General features: G+C 48.1%; 1 protein-coding gene across 6 annotated transcripts in view; it reads left to right on the top strand.

The window, feature by feature from the left end:
- caskin1 (CASK interacting protein 1) overlaps nt 1–17,259 on the top strand; it is an 88,625-nt gene extending 71,366 nt beyond the window's left edge. For 3 of the 6 annotated variants that reach the window (XM_076032379.1, XM_076032378.1, XM_076032382.1), the window contains 13 exons: nt 1,031–1,135; nt 1,950–2,068; nt 3,955–4,036; nt 4,468–4,577; nt 6,780–6,890; nt 8,939–9,040; nt 9,171–9,309; nt 10,065–10,208; nt 10,311–11,566; nt 12,700–13,008; nt 13,191–13,794; nt 15,476–16,022; nt 17,013–17,259. In XM_076032379.1, coding sequence (XP_075888494.1) covers nt 1,031–1,135; nt 1,950–2,068; nt 3,955–4,036; nt 4,468–4,577; nt 6,780–6,890; nt 8,939–9,040; nt 9,171–9,309; nt 10,065–10,208; nt 10,311–11,566; nt 12,700–13,008; nt 13,191–13,794; nt 15,476–16,022; nt 17,013–17,109 — 3,725 coding nt within the window. In that variant the 3' untranslated portion in view covers nt 17,110–17,259. The remainder of the gene's footprint in view (nt 1–1,030; nt 1,136–1,949; nt 2,069–3,954; nt 4,037–4,467; nt 4,578–6,779; nt 6,891–8,938; nt 9,041–9,170; nt 9,310–10,064; nt 10,209–10,310; nt 11,567–12,699; nt 13,009–13,190; nt 13,795–15,475; nt 16,023–17,012) is intronic. The other 3 variants (XM_076032380.1, XM_076032383.1, XM_076032381.1) reach the window with 2 other exon arrangements.
- The last annotated feature ends 1,272 nt before the right edge of the window (nt 17,260–18,531 follow it).

The raw sequence follows: 18,531 nt of genomic DNA, 5'->3' as shown, positions 1-18,531 counted from the left end.
TGTGGTTATAAAGGGCTAAACATACCAAATATCAATATTTCCAGTAGGCAGTGGTATTGAAATGGTGCGCAGGTCTGAACCAAGGACCTAAAGCCCTTTGCCAAGAATATACCCTCCCAACACGACCTCACCAACTCTGAGCCGTTGATTGAATGGAACCGTGGTTTCATGTTGTTTCTGAGCCAACCAAATAATTGTCACCGCAGACGTTTTTCTTCCAATCTGCTTTTGTCCAGTTTCGGCGAGCCGGTGTAGATTATAGTCTCAGTTTCCTGTTCTAAGATGACAGGGCTGACACCCAGCGTGGTCTTCTGCTGCTATAACTCATCTGCTTGCGTTCATCTGCGTTGTTTATACCCCAGTTAGGACAGGTGGTTATTTGGTTACAGGTGGTTATTTGAGTTACCTTGGCCATTCTGTCACCTCACACCAATCAGGACATTTCCTTTCTGACTTATGACAATCAAATCAAGACATTTATATGAGTCTGGACACGGTGTTTGTGGCAATTGTGGCAACGAGGCCCCTCAGGTCTATGGTGGGTCACTTCTTGCACCTCTATAGCCCATCACTTTAACTTGAATGAACAGCAGACAAAATGAATCAGCTGCTGTAGTTTTTCAGCCATTAGTCAAGTTGATGCTACGTATGCCCTCATGGCATGGCCAAATGAGCTGAAATAACAGTGATTACGGCATATAGGTAGCCAAGTACACAGTGCAATGTTGGATTGAGCCTGCCAAAAAAAAAAAAAAAGTTTGTATTTACCCGAACAGAATGTAAGGGACTAAATCACTTGTCAGTGATGTTTCATCAGCTTCACTGAACAATGGGACTAGAGGCAGCAATTTAAAAAAAAAACATTTAAACATTTAAGCCATCCCAAAGACGGAAATGTTCAGGTTCCAGTGCTCCCAAGAGGCCAAAACCATGTCTTATTGCTCTTTTCAGCTAGAGTAAGGGTAAAACAATGCGCACAGGTCTAGTCTAGGTGCCAGTTAGCGTCTAACAGTGGTGTTCTGTGTTAAAGGTTGTCGTGGCTCAGAGGCAAGTCCTCACAGCTCTCCTTCCCCATCCAGTGGGCCCCATGGAGGCTCCAACGAAGAGATCTGGGTACTGCGCAAACCCGTGGCAGGTAAACTAAAGCCGCGCTGCGCTGGGCTGAGACCCTCAACCCCTGACCGGGGCTCAAACAGTATCTGACGTCTGTCCCCAGTCCCAACCATACACACATACACACACAAAAAAAAGGCTTTTCTGCTTTTCTGGCAACCATGTGGGAAACCCATCGTATTCTTTTAGTTTTTTTTTTTTTTTTTTTTTTTTTTAAGGCTTTCAGATACTCTTTGAGCTTCTACCGACAGGCTCCCATGTCCCGCTTATGCCATCCGAATCTCAGCTGATTCCCAGCAACCATACGAGCGCAGCCATCCGCATCGGTCCGCAGTCTGTGTCTTTCTCCAACGGATGCATGACGGTGTTTCCCACGTGGAAGAGAGCTAGACCTCTGAGGGAGGAAAGCGGGGGTGGGGGAGGGAGAGAGAGGGTTGCTGTGTGTGCGTGCGTGAGTGAGTGTGCGTGCAAAAGGTGTGTCCCGTTTACATCCCGACCTGTCTCACGCTCATCCATCCCCACCGCCCCCCGTCCTGTCGTCACCCGTCTGTCTGTCCTCCCCATACACCCGACACACGCTGCAAGTGCATTTCAGCGGAGAGTCGCTCACACCTGTTTACCGCATCGCTTCTGAAAAATCTGCTCAACCTGCTCTGTGCGTGTGTTCGTTGGTGCGCATCCATCAGTTTGTGGTACTTGTACGCTCAGAACCTGTGCAACGCCTGTCGTCCGGCCGCTCGCGCACATATATGAATACGTGCGCGTGTGTTGTTTGTGTGCGTGCGTGTGCGTGCTACCTGAACACGTGCATGTATGGCGCGTGTGCGTTGTTACAGGTGGCGACCGCAGCAGCATCGGCAGCTCTGGCAGCGTGACCAGCGTGAGGTCATCGGGCAGTGGTCAGAGCGCCGGCAGCGCTGGGCACATCCTCCATGCGCAAGCGGAGGGGGTCAAGGTATCACACACTCACGCAGAATAAACACTGGCGAGCAAGTTGACTAAGGCTGTGTCTCAATTTAAGGGTCTTCCTTCGAAGCCTGCATTTGAAGGCCAGTTGCGTCATAGCACTGTGCGAAGGCCTGTCCCATTTCACTAAAATTCGAAGGATGCTCCAAATCCGCCCTTCAAATGCGCCCTCCTTTTAGCCGATTCGAAGGATGCACCGCTACTATCCTTCGCAGCCTCCCGGATCCTGGGAAGTCAGCTGAAATGGTGGCATCTACTGGCAAAGACACGACATATAAATTTCAGTATTCAAATTTCACATGAAATATTACAATATTACTGTAGGGGTTTTACTTATTTGAACATCCAACCCCACATATGTTAAACCAAAACCCCAAAATTCAGTTGATGCTGACTAATGGTTAGCTTGATGCTATAAAAACGTCACTTTCGGGGATGGCCAGCAGTAGGGAACGGCGGTGAAGCAACCTGGAAATACGCCAAAGGCTAGACTGTCCCATTTGGTTACCACGGAGGTGGGTCTTCGTCGGAACCGGCCAACAGAGAAGGACCCAGCCGACGAAGGATGCGGACCCTGAATTGAGACACAGCCTAAGCCGGTATTAATTCTTTGTTGTAACAAGGCTTCTTGGAAATAAATCTTGTATCGTTGGAAAGAATATTTATTCCCCTTTTAAATGGTGCCACACTTTGTAAGGAACATTCATTTGTGGGGTGAGCAGCAGAGCTAAGTATCTGGGTTGCACCCATGAAAAATGTGACAAATCGTCTCTGCTGAGTCAAACAGCATATTCTGCCGTTGACTGCTTGGTGAATTGGATGATTGAGATTTGAAGAAACAAAACATATTGTCAATTTAACAATTTATTCATTTAACAAACAGGAGTGTCAGTAGCGTGTGGAAGAACCATACACAGCCACAACAGCCTGGCATCTATCTCCTCCTCATGCTGGGTCACACACTGCTGTGGGACGGCATCCCATTTTTCAACCAGCATTTGTCGCAAGTCAGCCAACGTGGTCTTGTCCGTCACTCTGGCACGAACAGCACGCCCAAGCTGATCCCACAAGTGTTCAATGGGGTTGAGGTCAGGACTGCTGGCAGGCCGTTCCATCCTCTCCACTCCCAAATTTTGGAGGTGGTCTCTGATGAACCTGGCTCTGTGGGGGGTGAGCATTGTCATCTTGGAGGATGGAATTTGGCCCCAGGCTGTGGAGATATGGGATTGCCACTGGTTGCAGAATCTCATCTCCATGTCTCCCTGCATTGAGATTATCTCCAACGATGACGAGCCTTGTTTTTCCAGTGAGGGAGATGCCACCGAACACCATCACACTGCCTCTGCCAGAAGATGTTACTCTGTTGGTGGGGCAATGAGCATAGCGTCCTCCAGGTCTTGTCCACACTTTGACCCTACGATCCAACTGTAGCACAATCCATTTTCAAAGGTGCAGCCAATCAGGTGCCTGATTGGCAGCACCTGGGGTACTAGAAGCTCAAAAAAGAGTCAATGGCAACGGCAGAATATGCTGTTATTTGTCATATTTTTCAGGGGTGCAACCCAGATACTTGGCTCTGCTGCTCACCCCACAAATGCATGTTCCTTACATGTTTAGCAGGGGAAGGGGAATAAACAGGCTTTCCAACGGTATAAGATTTATTTCCAAGAAGAATTGTTACCACAAAGAAATAATCTACCAAACACACGTCATTACTTTTTGTGTCATGTTTATGTCCGAGCGTGGACACATTTCCTGTTAACTGAAACCTACAGGACCTACTGTTTTGATTTTGAGTCCCTGATTCGCTGCACGTTCATTAATCAGCTCGCGGAGGTCACTAATGTGCCTTGCGCTCTGCTCTCTGATTTGCAGCTCCTAGCCACTGTCCTGTCCCAGTCGGCCAAAGCTAAGGAGCATCTGATGGAGCAGACCAAATCGGTGGAGCAGCCTCCAGGTAGGACACCTGGGACGCTGGTCGTGGTGTGACTAATGCAGTGTTTGGGAGATAAACATGAATACTCAGAGCAGGCAGTGACCCCCGTTAGAAACGGTGAGGACGAAACAAATGAGAGTCCTTCTGCACACATCTTTTGAAAACATGACATATCACTTCACATGCGCGCACACGCACACAAGCGCGCACACACGCACACTCTCTCATGCTCAGCTCTTGGCTGGTTTAATGGCCAGATGGCCAAGGGAGGATATGTAGGAGGAAGCCACGAGGAGTGCGATTGGTTGCGCGAGGGTTTATTACGACCCAACAAAGTGTTTGCGTATTTTTGATTTGTTTTCCTCCATCGGCAGCTCAATCGAGGTAATGGTCCGGAAGGGCGACCGGACAGACGACCATGATTTTTTTTTTTCCTCTCTCTCTCTGCGCAGGCTCGGCCGGCTCCTCCCGGACATCCAGCCAGTCGAGCTGTCCCCTGCACGAAGCGCCGCCTTACGAAGCTACGGTGGCCAGGAAGGGGGAGGGGCAGGGCGAAGGGAAGGTAGGACAGTCCGGGGAAAAAAAACGGAAAAAACAAAACTCCCAGAGATTCAGTACCAACCTCTCTGGTCTGGTCTGTCTCTCTCTCTCTCTCTCTCGCGGACACACACACATGCACGACATCGATATCTAAGCCCGAGCTCGCTTGTTAACCGACACAGTCGTGTGTGCACGCTTGTGTACACACACGCACACGCACGCACCCACGCTCAGACTGTATGCGGACAGTCACTCTCACACACCCACACAGCTCACACACACACACACACCTACACACACCGAGATGTCCCAGCGGTTTCTCTCACAGCTGGCGTCATCCGTGCTGCGAGTGTTCGGATGCAGCCATGACCCGGTGAGTGTGTGAATGGTGGGGGGGGTCTTTATAGATCCACGGCTGTGACGTCTCTGTGTGTGTAGAGTGTAGTGTGTGTGTTTGTGTGTGCGCAACAGAAAATGAGAGAGAATCCTGTCCATCTCCAGCTTTTCTGCTTCTTGCAAACCATTATTCTTGCCTTTATTTGTTTGCAGCTTATCTCTTTCCATTGCAATTTTTTTTTTTACTTTTTTTTTTTTGCCTTTTACTGAGGTAATTGCGTTTCAATTGGTAGTTGAGCCTCGAGCAAGTTTAGCCTTAGTGTAGGTGTCAGTGTGTGTGTGTGTGCGCTCGCTGGAATGCGCCCAACAGATAGACTGTCGTAGGTGGACAAGCTCGACACAAGGAGTGTGAAATCCTAGCTTAAACAATGTACAGTAAGCCGCTATTACCAATGCGTTTGTGTGTGTGTGTGTGTGTGAGTGTGTCTGTGTGTGCGTGTGTGAGTGCACGTGTGTGGGCCTGTGGCTTCAGGTGAGGTTAAGGTTTATCATGCAATGATTTCGACAAACATCGAAGTAGCAGGTGGTCGTGACGGCTTTTGTGTGCATCGCTGGCTACCAAGTGTGTGTGTGTGTGTGTGTGTGTGTTTGTGTGTCTGCTGTCATGCAGGCCATATTCTCACCACCATCTGTCACACTCGGTCCAGATTCCTTGATGACCATTGTCCTAACATTGCCCTAAGTCGCAGAGGAGGAGGATGAGGAGTTTGGGGGGGGGGTCAATTAGCATTAGTCATTCAGCACGGAGGGAGTTAGGTGGGGGGGCGGTCAAGAACAGAGAGATGAAGAATAATAGTGTCGTCGGAGGAAGAAATAGTGAAAGGGATGCGGGATTATAAAAGGAAGCGGGTGCGTGGGAAGCAGTTCCCTGCTGTCACTGGTCAGCATTACAAGCCAAACATTGCACCAGAGGAGAATCCATGCTTGAAATCATAGCATGAAGCTAAACAGGTTGGCAGCTCGAGCTTTCAGAACGCAACGCACCTGTTAAATCTGTCCCGATTTCAGATTAGTGCGCTGCAGTAATTGGATAATTTTAACTTTTAGCATGTGCACTCAAGAAGCAAGTTAAAATGTGCGGTATAAGGAGAGGAGGTTAAGTTAAAAATAAATAAATAAATAAATAAATAAATAATAATAATAATAATAATAATAATAATAATAATAATAATAATAATAATAATAATAATAATAACAATAATAATAAGGCAGTGACTGGACTGATTTTAGAATTTTAAGCTTTTTTGAATGTACTCTTAAAAAAAAATAGCAAATATCAAAGAGATACTTGATATCTACAATATCAAACAGTGACACCATCGTGTAAAACTAGAGCTCTTTATGTATTAGTTGGATGAGTTTGACACAAGGTTTTGGAGCTGACAGTGTTTTCAATTAAAAACCTGAATGTCAAAAGTCATGGGACGGTTAGCAGTTAGCAATCTTATAATAGATTTTGGACTTGGCTGCCTCATGGTGTAAACACTCAAATGCATTCACTGCTATCGGCAGGTCAGGTTTTGTTGATCGTCCCATCTAAGCAGGCTGATGTTCAGAATTTTATGGAGTAAAATTGTTACTTTGACCAAGCTAACCTAGTTTAGATGTCCTGGATTTATAGGGAATGAGTGGAGGGTAGTTTACGAGTCAATTGAGTTAACTTTGAACTACTTATACTTACGGATGTGCCGTTCTTAGTAACATGTCTAAAAGGGAGCATTTCAGATGCTAAATGGCACCTCCTGTTCGGCCCTGTCGAGAGAAAGTGGCCGCGAAAGAAGCTGACATGGAGCCAGTGACAGCCTGCCCCCTGTCTTCTCTCCCGTAGAGCTCAGAGGCCGTTGTCCAATGGCTGAGCGACTTTCAGCTGCAGGTCTACGCACCAAACTTCCTGGGCGCTGGGTATGACTTACCCACCATTAGCCGAATGACCCCGGAGGTAAGGTATCCCGAAACCCCCAACCCTGAACCCCACAGAGGTCATAGGAACCTCCAAGGACCACAATGGCAAAAAAACAAGTCGGCATGACTTCGACTTGTGCTGTCCTTGACCTGTCTAGGATGCATGTGTGTCAATCAAAACAACTACAGTAAACGGACTGTAGCTATCAGTGATGGGCAGTAGTGCGCGACAAGTAGCGACGCCACTATAGCGTGAACTACATTTTTCAGTAGCGTCACGGTAGCGCCGCTCCCTTTGAACCAAATTGCTTTTTCTGTAGCGTAGCTATTTTTAGAGTCCAGCAGTGACGTAGCGTCCTGCAGATGCTACACGTTACTGTCTATAAGAGAGCCAGCAAGCTCAATTTGTGGCAGCGGCACCGAGCTGCTGCGTTTCTGGTGGCACTCCCAGATGCCGCAGCTAGGTGCCACTAGCGTCGCGACTGCCAGAAGTGCTGCAGCAAGATGCCGCTAGCAGTCGCATCACTGCTACAAATTGAGCCAGCCCTTGCTGATGAGAAAACTGTCTGCTGAATAAAGATATGTAGATATGATGACTCTGTCAACTCATGATTGGGTACGGTTACCCAATCAGAGGCAGGATAGGGCATGTCGTTCCAACCAGGAAGCAGAGTCAAAACACCCCACTCGTGAAGGGACTGTGAAGCCACATGCCAAACAAGGGGAAGAAACTTGGCAGAAAAATGGCAGAGGCTGCCTCAGATATTTCCAGCGACAGCAGTGATGAAGAAGACGTCCAGGGGGTCAACAACAATAATAATAATTTGTACATGGTGCGACAAGTAAATGTTAAAAAAAAGGAAGACACAAAAAGCCAGACAGGTCTTGTTTGAATTGTTCCAGTTTGTTTATAATACAAAATCAAACTGAGTATTTTTGCCAGTCTATTTGTTTGGTGTTCTTGATTCTGAAGTGGATACAAAAAAAAAGTAGTGTCGATGTAGCTAGCTACTTTTGCCATGTAGCTTGTAGTGTAGCATGCTGCATTTCTCTGGGGATGGCTTCTGCTGTAGCTAAGCTATATTTAAGCGAGAGTAACTTGTAGCGTAAACTTTCCAAGTAGCTTGCCCATCACTGGTAGCTATTCTGTCCCTGCCTCCCGACTGAACATTTCCCCTCACATCCGTCACTATCGATGTGCTTAGTTCAGTTCCAAAAACTACTAAGGAGTGCATGCCCATTTGAACTGGTTAGATTTAGGACTTTAAAGATGTTTTTTTTTTCCTCGTGTTCAATCCCAAAACAATCTTTTAAATAGTTGCCTTATATATTGAACTGGAGATAACAGAAAAAATTAAAGTGAAGGCAAGAAATACGGATTGTCTTCCCTCCCTCCGGACCCAACACACGCACACCCTCAGCACTGTTGTTCCTGCCCACTCCGGAGAATTAGACGGATGATCTCTGCCACGCTCACCTACGTGCAAATAATTTATAGCATCCATAAATAATTTTTCTCCCTCACGCACTCTGGCATGCAGAGTTTTGTAGGCTTTTGTTATCAGATCTGTGCGAGACTCTGGGTATCATGTTTTGCTCTTGTGGTTACGGAACCGAGGAAACTGGGAGTCTTTGAGCTAGTGCCATGTAGATATGTAAAGGTTTGCGCTTTACGGTCAACATGTACAGCTCCAACAAGATCTTTCAACCCACCTGTGCTCCACTCCTTGCTTAATTATTACTGGAAAATATTTACAGGAAATGGCGACATAGGATCTACGTCAAGCCGACGTCAAGACTTGATTAGTCGTGCTACCTTTTCACTTGCAACATTTGCTTTGTTTTCCCTCCCCTTGCTTTTCTCCTTATTTTAAGACATTTACATTTCTGCTCTATCCCACAAAACCAACAGATGCATCGCGCTTCTTTGTGTTGCAAGTTTCACTCTGCTTGCGTGAGGGAGAGCGTGAGAGAGACTGCTGGAGGCAAATGCTAATGCGAAGGAAAGCTTGAACTTGTCACTACTCGATTGTAATCACGTGTGCGTGTGTGTGTCTGTGTGTGTGTGTGTGTGTGTGTTTGAAGGATCTGACTGCTATTGGAATAACTAAACCGGGTCACAGAAAGAAGATGACCTCAGAGATCAATAAGCTCAGTGTCACCGAGTGGCTGCCTGAGCAGAAACCTGTGAGTAAAATTGAACACACTCCTCGACACGGTACTTTAGTCACCAGCTTTGACTCTTTTCTTAAGATAGGCCACCGCAGTCGGTGTCGAATACGCCTGGTGAGCCTTCGTTTTTGTGGTGTTCCTATAGGCAAATCTAGGAGAATGGCTCTCTGTTATTGGTCTGAGCCAATACCACCAGGTGTTGGTGCAGAACGGTTACGAGAACATAGAATTCATCACCGACATCACCTGGGAGGACCTTCAGGAGATAGGCATAACCAAACTGGGTAAGTCATAGGCACCTTTTCTCTTCACACGAGCTGCGGTACAGCGAGCAAGCTACAGGCAACTTTGGGGGCAAGACTGAGTTTTCCTAGTGCATGCTGAATGATGCATTCATGTAGGCAAGCAAGCTAATGCAAAAAGACAGTGTGTACACGCACCTGATGGAGCACATGCATCAAATTGCGATCTTAATGCACTCACAAGTGCTGAAGGAAATATTTTGGTCATTTTTGGTCTTTGTTTAAAGAGAATCAACATTCAGTAGAGAACTGTTTATACCATGCTTTTCCTCGCTAACTAGGCCAGTCTCTTTTTTTTTTTGTTTTCAAATTGCATGCGTACCTCATAAGGAAACATTTGATTGATTTTACTAAGAGGCAAGATATTTTACTGGCTTTACCAAGTAGCATTTTCATGGTTATATTGAACTGTTAGTCTGTTCAACCTCTTTCCCATGTAATCACCCCATTCCGGTCAAGAGCAAATACAGATACATTTTGACACAAATATAGAAAAAGATGTCCAAGTCTGAGTGACTTGTTAGCCAGCTCGTTGTGTTAGCATGCGAATAGTTGCAAAAAATGCATTACATAACATTATATTCCATTAACAGTGCTGTGAATGTCTTGCTCTGCATAAATGTTGAATGAACTTTTCTATGATCAGGTATCGTTACAAAGGTTTTCAAATCATATTTAACTACCAGCTAATATGTTCTATCATATATATTTAACCATTATCATCGTTCACTTTGTAGGCCACCAGAAGAAGCTCATGCTGGCAGTAAAGCGATTGGCTGAAATGCAGCGAAGTTCAGAGGGGCGGGGTTCCCTCAGGAAGAAGCCCCCGCCAATCACACAGCAGCAGGAGGTCCTGTCATTGGACAGCCCACCTCATGATGGTAGGTGAACAGAAAAAGGTCCATTTAAATAGCTAAATGGAATACCACAGCCCGAGCGTTTGTATACATGTTTACCTCAACGGATGCTCTCTCCTTTTGTAGAGGTCATGTCTCCAAAGATGAGCACCTTCCAGGACAGCGAGTTGAGCACTGAGCTTCAGAGTGCCATGACCCCGCCAGGGCAGGAGGTCTGCAAAGCTCAGCGTACACGCAGCATGAGCAAGGACCACGATGAGGGGGGAGGAGGAGGTGGAGGAGGAGGAGGAGGAGGAGGAAGTGCCGGGCCGCCAAGGAAGGAGGCGCGGACTATGAGGCAGCAGAGCAGCCAGGGGAGCTCCTCCTCCTCCCACAGGGGGAGCGTTTCCTCTCAAGGCAAACACCGTCACTCGCACTCCCACTCCCAGCCGGCGCCTCCTTACACGCCGCCGCACACCCCCACCAAAGCCAGGACCTCCTCGTCGTCGTCCTCCGCCTCGTCGGTCCAGAGCACAGCTTCCCCGCAGGCCAAACACAGGCCGTCCCCTCCGTTGATCCAGGGGGAACGACCCCAGTCACCTCGCTCCCACCCGCCTCAGTCACCGACCCACCGCGGGGTCCCGTGCGCCCAGCCTCAGCAGCAGTACGCGCACCCTCCAAACCATGCACACATGCAGGTCATGGAGGGCCAACAACAACAACAACAACAACAACAACAGCAGCAACAACCACCACAACCACAACCCCAACAACAGCAACAGGTCCCCCTCCTCTGCCTCCCGCCGCAAGCCGAAACGGCAGAGGGTGAGGGAACCGACCCTGCAGCCCTCCAAAAGAAACGCACAAACAGCCTCAGCAGATACGCCGTCTCCGACGGGGAGTGCGACGAGAAGGCCGGTGGCGTCGGAGACGGGGAGGTCATGGCGCAGGTCGCAGAGAGCCAGAGCACCACCAGAGGGGACTCAATCAAATACGCGACGGTGACCCACCCCCACCGCGTGGGCCGCAGCCACTCCGTCCGCAACCAGGACAGCAAGACCGTCGGCCGCAACCACACCCAGTCTTTTGCTCTGCGCCAGAAGAAGAAAGGCCCGCCTCCGCCGCCGCCCAAGCGCTCCAGCTCTGCCATCTCGTCGTCCAACTCCAACCTGGCCGACGCTGGCGTTACGCAGCAGCAGCAGGCGCCGACTGTGACGGGAGGGCTGCTGGACGTGCCCTACCACCACCAACAGCGGCGTGCCAGTGATGTGGGCATGTCCGTGGAGGCGGGGGTGGTGGAGACAAACAGCGTGGGGAGCGTGAGGAGCATTGCTGCCATGTTGGAAATGTCTTCCATTGGAGGTGGAGCCAAAGGCATGGCACTCCAGAAGAACTTCCTGCAGGTATTGAAGGAATCGCCTTTGCGCCGTAATCCAGAAGATCCAGAGATTTGTAAAAGGGCCAAGTTGAGGCAACTGGACTGGTTTTTCTATTTTGTTGAGGTCTGGTCTGAAAGGCTTCTTGATTTCAAAAAAATGTATTTAATCATCAGGAGGAGGTTGAAGGTGGGCCTAAAGGTCCATCCTATTGGCAAAGGTGTTATGTACCAAGCACCTGGGATCCCAGTATTGCAGGACATTCACTTTAAAGGCCTATGCACTCAGCTGGTGCATAGGCCGAAAAATCTTTTTGGGTTCTGGTCTTCTTCTGCATTATGTGCCCCCCATAGAGTGTGTGCATTGTCCCCTCACATCACAACTGTGTAAAACACATGGTACATCAGGACACATCAGTCAATCAGAACGAGCTGAGACAGAGCTGCACCGATGCGAATAAACTCTATTCAAAGTCCATGATTGAAAAATCTAAAATAGAAAGACTCATTATGAACCGTGTTGCAGGTTGCAGTTGTCAGGACTTTAGTTTTGTATTAGGGTCTATGACAAAAATGCTTTTTGGGCCATATGGGGTTCTTGGCTGAAGTATCTTGAGTGGACAATGGAAATAAATTGCCGCGTTGCCATATTGCCAGTCCAGTATACAGTTCTTATAATACATCCATGGGTGGAACCTATGTTGGTCGTAACTCTGACGACCCACTGGGGTTGCCTCCTCCTCCTACCCTGCCATCATGTGAGTTGTTTGGCTCACATGTAATGAGATTTGAAGAATGCTTAAGGTCGTCTGGGGAGAATCCTCAAGGCTGCATTATATGTGGAAGAGTGGGGGTGTCAAAGGCCTCCCCTTCTGTTTAGGGATAGCCTCCTTTACACCTCCTCTGTCTTCTCTGCCCAAAATGTGTACATTTGAATCCTCAAAGGAGTGGCCTCTCACCTTAACGCACGACTGGAAACCATTGCCTCAACTTCACCCTTCTACACTAAGATGACCTGGACGACTAAGAACTTCCACAGACAATCCAAAAATGTTTTTCTTGAAAATCCCCAAAAAATTATAAAACCGTCGTGTGACGTATGAGTTGAGTTAGCAGTAGACCACTGTTGTTCTAAGTGTGCATTTGGTTGTGCGTTGTCAGGTGGGAAAAACACGCGAGGCTATTGGCCTTGACGGTGAGGTGGTGAACCGGCGACGGACCATCAGCGGTCCCGTCACCGAGCTGGTGGAAGCTGCCAGACGAGAGCAGCCGACTCTCTCCGCTTTTCCTTCGCCGTCAAGCGCTCAAGTGGAAAGCACGCCTCCCAAAGTCAACTCCTCACCGCCCAACCCTCCGTCATCCCCCCACCCAAGCTCAGGGGGCAGTGGCAGTTCCTCAGAGAACTTGCCATTCGCCGATGAGGGCAGCCTGACCATCCGCCGCCAGGGTCGAGGAGAAGGAGAAGGACAGGTAGCTATCTATATACATGTTTGTCTATGCACTATGTATTGCAAGTCTGTTCAGCTTCTACATTCTGTTCGCTTTATGTGTGTTGACCATTTATAAATGTCTTTTGAATGTCTGTGCAACAATAACCTCTTGTCATGAATGTATGAATTTTCCGTTAGTGTGTATTTTGTGTCTGCCTGCAGGGCGACGGGGAGGCCCAGCCGGCGGAGGGCGGCTACATGCCAGAGGATGTCCCCGCGGTTGAGGCCACGGCTACCCTGAAGCGACGACCCCGTAGCACCAAAACGCAGCCCAACGGGTCAGACTTCACCCTTCAGGAGTCGTCCACCGTGAAGCGACGGCCCAAGAGCCGCGACAAGGAGCCTGAGGGATTCGCGGACATTGCTGCCCCCAACGGTGATCCTGGTGTGACCGGGCAGCCCAACACCATGCAGCCAGTGGCCTATCAGAATGGCACAGCCACCGTGAAACGCCGGCCAGCGTCTGATGCCGGAGGCGTAACGGAGCAGCCCCAGCCGCAGCCTCAGCCCCAACCCCAGTCTCAATCTCAACCGCAACCCCCATATCAACCTCAAGCGCAAGTAACCGCTGCCCCTCTGAGGAACAGTGTAGACCAAGGGTCTCCAACAAACCATGACGGAGGCCCAGCGAGAAAACCAAAGCCTCCAGTCTCGCCGAAGCCTGTTGTGGCTCAGATAAAGAGACAGGGAGGCCCACAGACACCTCCACATCCTGCTTCAAACAAGAAAGTCCCGCTACCTGGACCTGGGACACCGGGAAGCCCAGGTATGTGTGTTTGGCCTTCCTGAGGAAAGAGGGATTGGGTGCCTTTGGGTCTTTAGGTGCCACCCTTGACTTGTTCAGTGTTAATTTTGTCAGCATTTAGAAGCACTCCAGTGTAGGACTCTAGCATTTTTGTGAAGACTCCATTTAACTTGGAAATTTAAGAAAGACTATTTATAAACCTATGAATGGTGACTTGTACTGCACTGTAGCACATTATGCACTGTAGCACATTATATAATGTTAACATAAACTGCATGAAATCAAAGTAAAATGCTAAGTATACAGTAGAAGACCAAATACTGCTTAGCGACATTGCATGCACATTAGCTTGTTTGCGCTTGACAAACAATGCTTCCTCTGACGCCAAGGCATAAAATCCAAATGGAGGAGAGGAAATGATTTTCTGATAGCACCCTAATCATAGCAATAACCTAGAAAAACAGTGGCTGACCAAATTAGTTATTACTACTACTGCTACTACTACTACAACTAATAATAATAATAATGAACAGGCAGTGTTCGAAGGGACTGAGCCTGCTGTGGGTCACCGATGACCCCTGCCGACCCCTGCCATTGATGTTGCTGTCGCCCCAATGAGACAAACAAGCCATTTATCTTTGCATCACTGGAAAGCACGTCACATGGATATGGGTGGCTACTTTTGTTTTTGTAGGTGGCACTGTAGAGCCGAGTGGGTTCATTCCTCATGTTTGTGAAATGTTTCACCAGTCTAGACCTGTGTGGCAACTTTGACGAGTTTTGAAGCATGTTTAGTGGGTGAAATATGTACTAAAAGAGATTTCAATAATCACACATGTAAACAAATGATGCCAATTGTGAACTTCCTCTTTGTTTTCAGTGGAGGTCGTCATGTGTGAATTGTAGGTCTTGGTGAGACAATCGTGTGAGGTGGTATTTGGTGACTTTAGGACCTTCCCAATGGCAATAGCAGGCATTTATGTGTATGCTGCATGCAGGACCTGCAGCTGCTACATCATGTCTCCCCTCTATATTAATAGCAGAGAAAACCTGGAAAACAAACGTTTCTAACTGGGCCATTTCTGGGTCAAAATGAAACGTAATCGTATTATAGCTTAGGTTGTGAGGAATCTAACGATGTAACATTTGACTCGAAACAACAGTGTAGGTGCGGCAAGTCAATTGAAGGGACAGTAATGGGGAGTCCATTACAGACTCTGTATTTTAAAGGGCTCAGATTTGGTGTCCGGTCTTTGAAGCTGTATCTGTATAATTTTTGGTTGTAGAGATTTTTTTTTTTTTGCCTTTTTGGGAAAATTTTCACCAGTTCTGACATGCTTGCCAAATATGGCGAGTTTTTGAGCATGTTCAGGAGGTCAAATTTTGGCAGAAACGGGCAGCACAACTATGGGAAGAAGGAAAGAAAAGAAGAAATTTCAATTGAGGTCTTCCCCCTGGCGATGACCTGCGCTGTCCCAGAGCTGATCTATTGCTGGGGCCTAATAATAGCAATTGTATTAAGTGCTGTACAGAAGAAAACAAAAGCAAAAACATAAAATGGAGAATATTGAATAAATCATGCTACGCTTATGCTTTGCTTCTTAGCTACTCGGTTGCCAAACACACTTTTGTGCGGACATAGCTACAGATAAACAACGGTTTTGTCAAATATCTGCTCACGATGCCCCTCCTCTTTCTACAGGGGAAGGAAAGAAGATCCCTCCCCCCGTGTCGCCCAAACCGGCGCCCCCACCCACCGCGCCCAAACCGGCCAAACTCATCCACTCGATGACCAGCCCACCCTCGCCGACCCCGGCAACGGCCGCCGCCACTCCTGCGAGGCAGCACGCCGCAGTGGCTCGACAGACAAGCTCGCCCCCAACCTTCCCCCCGTCCAACATCCCGAGCCCACCCAATGCCAAGCCGCTGAGTCCGTCCCCCCAGAGCCCCCACACCCCACAGACGCCCACCACGCCCCAGACGCCCCAGACTCCCGCCACACCCAGCCCCACCCCACCGCCCGTGAAGCCTCCGCGCTCATCCATCGGCGGCGTGTCGGTGGACAGCGGCATGACAGGCGGCGGTGGCGGCGGTGGTGGCAGCGGGGTCACGACCCCGGCGGCGGTAACGACGACGACAACGCCGGACTTCGGCGCGGACTCGCTGGTGCACCAGAAGCTGGAGGAGACGAGCGCGTCGCTGGCTGCGGCCCTGCAGGCTGTGGAGGACAAGATCCTGCGGCAGGAGGAGTACGGACACACACTCTGACACTGGCCTTCACACACTGGGTCCTTAAACGCGTCGTCGACTATGCCAACATGCTGTTTATTTAAAGGGGCAATGAGCGCTTTTTGTCATTGTCATATATGAGGACGTAACCCTAATGTCCCTTTTTTTTTTAAAAAAAAACAGATGGCGAAAAGCAGGAGGAGGGATTTAGCATGCACGATGTCAAGCTAACTCGTGCATCTTTTGGGACTCGAGAGGGGAGCGCAACTAATCTGCCCGTCTTTGTTTTAGTTTACAGAACAAAGACATGCTCAGCTGCACTACTGTGCACAATATTAGGCTATTTGCAATTGGGGAAAAAGCTGATTACTGGTAAATTGTTCCTATTTTTTATTTAACGTCCTACATTTTGCAAAACTCAAATGAAAATGTTTGACAAAAAAAGCAAATATGCTTCTCTGGCCTGACAACCAAACAAGAGATATTGGCCTTTACTAAATTAGCTTCATCTACTTTTCTGAAAATATGTGCTAAAACACACGGTTATGCGAATATCCCTTTCTGATGTCACAAGTGGGATGTTTTCTCTGGTGTGTGAGAAAACGCAGCCGAGTCTTTGCGATTGCCTTCCTCCAGACGGGGAAGAGTTGTGAGATTTTTACAGGGAGTCGTAAACGGGGATAAATACGCAACTTTCTGGATATCTGTGAAGCTTTGTGGGTCAGTTATGGATGAAAGCATGAAAACGTGATGCGCGGTTGCTCCATTGAAATCCAGGATGAAAAAAATAAAGATTTGTTTGACTTAATGAGGGTTATTAAACCCACAAAGCCAGGTTGCAACTGAAAACCTAGCCTCGAGCTAGCTGAGCCAGGTCAGCCTCGGAATGACTTTTCCCAGTGCTCAACGATTCATCATGCTAACGTGCAACTGCATCTTTTTAGATTTGAGCCACGGCTTCTTTCAGCTGCATGCGCCAGCACGCTAACGCGCCCCTGTGTCTCCCGCAGCTCGGTGGCCGAACAGAAGACGACGGTTAGCATCCTCGACGACATCGGCAGCATGTTCGACGACCTGGCCGACCAGCTGGACGCCATGCTGGAGTAACTCCCCCACCCCGCCTCCGAGGAGGAGGAGGAGGAGGGGGCGGCGGCCGACGGACGGAGCCGCAACTGAACGAGTGGAGCCGCAGCAGATGGCAGACAAAGTCTCTTTCTCTCTTCCTCTCCGCCGTGCTCGTCCCCCTCGCCTCCTTGTCTTTCCGTCCGTCCGTCCGTCCGTCCACTGGGACAACTCTTCTCGCCTCCTTCTCGTCGCCCGCTCGATGCAAGGGAATAATGATGACGACGGCGGCGACGACGACGACGATGATGATGAAGGTAATGGCAAAGCAGCAGCTGCACGGTCATACGGGGACATACGTGGCAGAGAGACACTGGGAGTCTCTTTTCGGTCCTTTGTTGTTGTTTTTTGTCTTTTCTTAAAGGACCAAATGCTATTTATGTGACTACAAAAAAAAAAAAAAAAAAGATGGAGAGACGACAAAACAGAGGGCACTGCAATCAACAGGCTGTTTCCAGAACTCCACTCCGAAGCTATCGAGGCAAAATGAATCAACAAAACTCGTAATGATTGAAAAAAAAAAAAAAAAAATGAAAGAAAAAGAAATCCAACTGTGTAACAAATCATAGTATGGTATGTGTACATTCTACGCATGGAGAGTTTATATCTACTGAAAAAGTCCTGCATTAGCACAGTAAAATATATATATAAATATATATATAAATATATATATAATATGCCGATAAATATGAATCTCTAGCTCTTTGGTTTGATGTCTTGGTTCTGTGTGGAATGGTGACCTCTGGTGTTGTGACGATGTAAATGACTTGGTGGCAAAGATCTTTTTTTTTTTTCTTTTTTTTTTTTATCTGTGACCAAAATGAGACTATCTAGCTCCCGGTGTGTGTGTGTGAGTGTGAGTGTTTATGTGAGTGTGAGTGTGTGTGAGAGAGAGAAAGCGAGGGATAAAGACAGCATGACTGATGTATTCAACGTAAGTTTCAGGATTCAATCGGGTTTTCGGACCACAGGCTGCTGCAACCCCATGATCACCCTTGGCATATGCGCGCGCACACACACACACACACACACACACACACACACACACACAAATATTAGAAGCACAATGACCAATGCAGTCAGCTTGCACACACACGAGACACAACACAGGAGATCCTGTACAAATAGACACAGTTAGAGGGGATTGTGGTGAAACTGCAGCAGGAGTTTTTTTTTGCATATTTCAAGAGATTGCTGTTTGCGGAGGTTGTAGTTTGGGTGCAGAAGTTGTTTGATAATGATTGACGTTTCCCAAAAAGACCCCCCCCCCCCAAAAGAAATGAATAAAAAAAATTGCGGTTCTCCGCCACTTTGTCGAGAGAATTGAAAAATGTTCATTTGTAACCAAAAGCAGAAATTAGTTTCCAACATTTTTCAAGCGAAGGTGCTTCATATAACTGTAATTTG

The sequence above is a fragment of the Nelusetta ayraudi genome, unplaced genomic scaffold (genome assembly GCF_046127955.1).
Source record: "Nelusetta ayraudi isolate G7.1 ecotype Tasmania unplaced genomic scaffold, CSIRO-AGI_Nayr_v1 ptg000034l, whole genome shotgun sequence".
Classification (NCBI taxonomy): Eukaryota; Metazoa; Chordata; class Actinopteri; order Tetraodontiformes; family Monacanthidae; genus Nelusetta; species Nelusetta ayraudi.
Note: the sequence above shows the minus strand (reverse complement) of the source record. Positions and strands in the feature narration are given on the sequence as shown.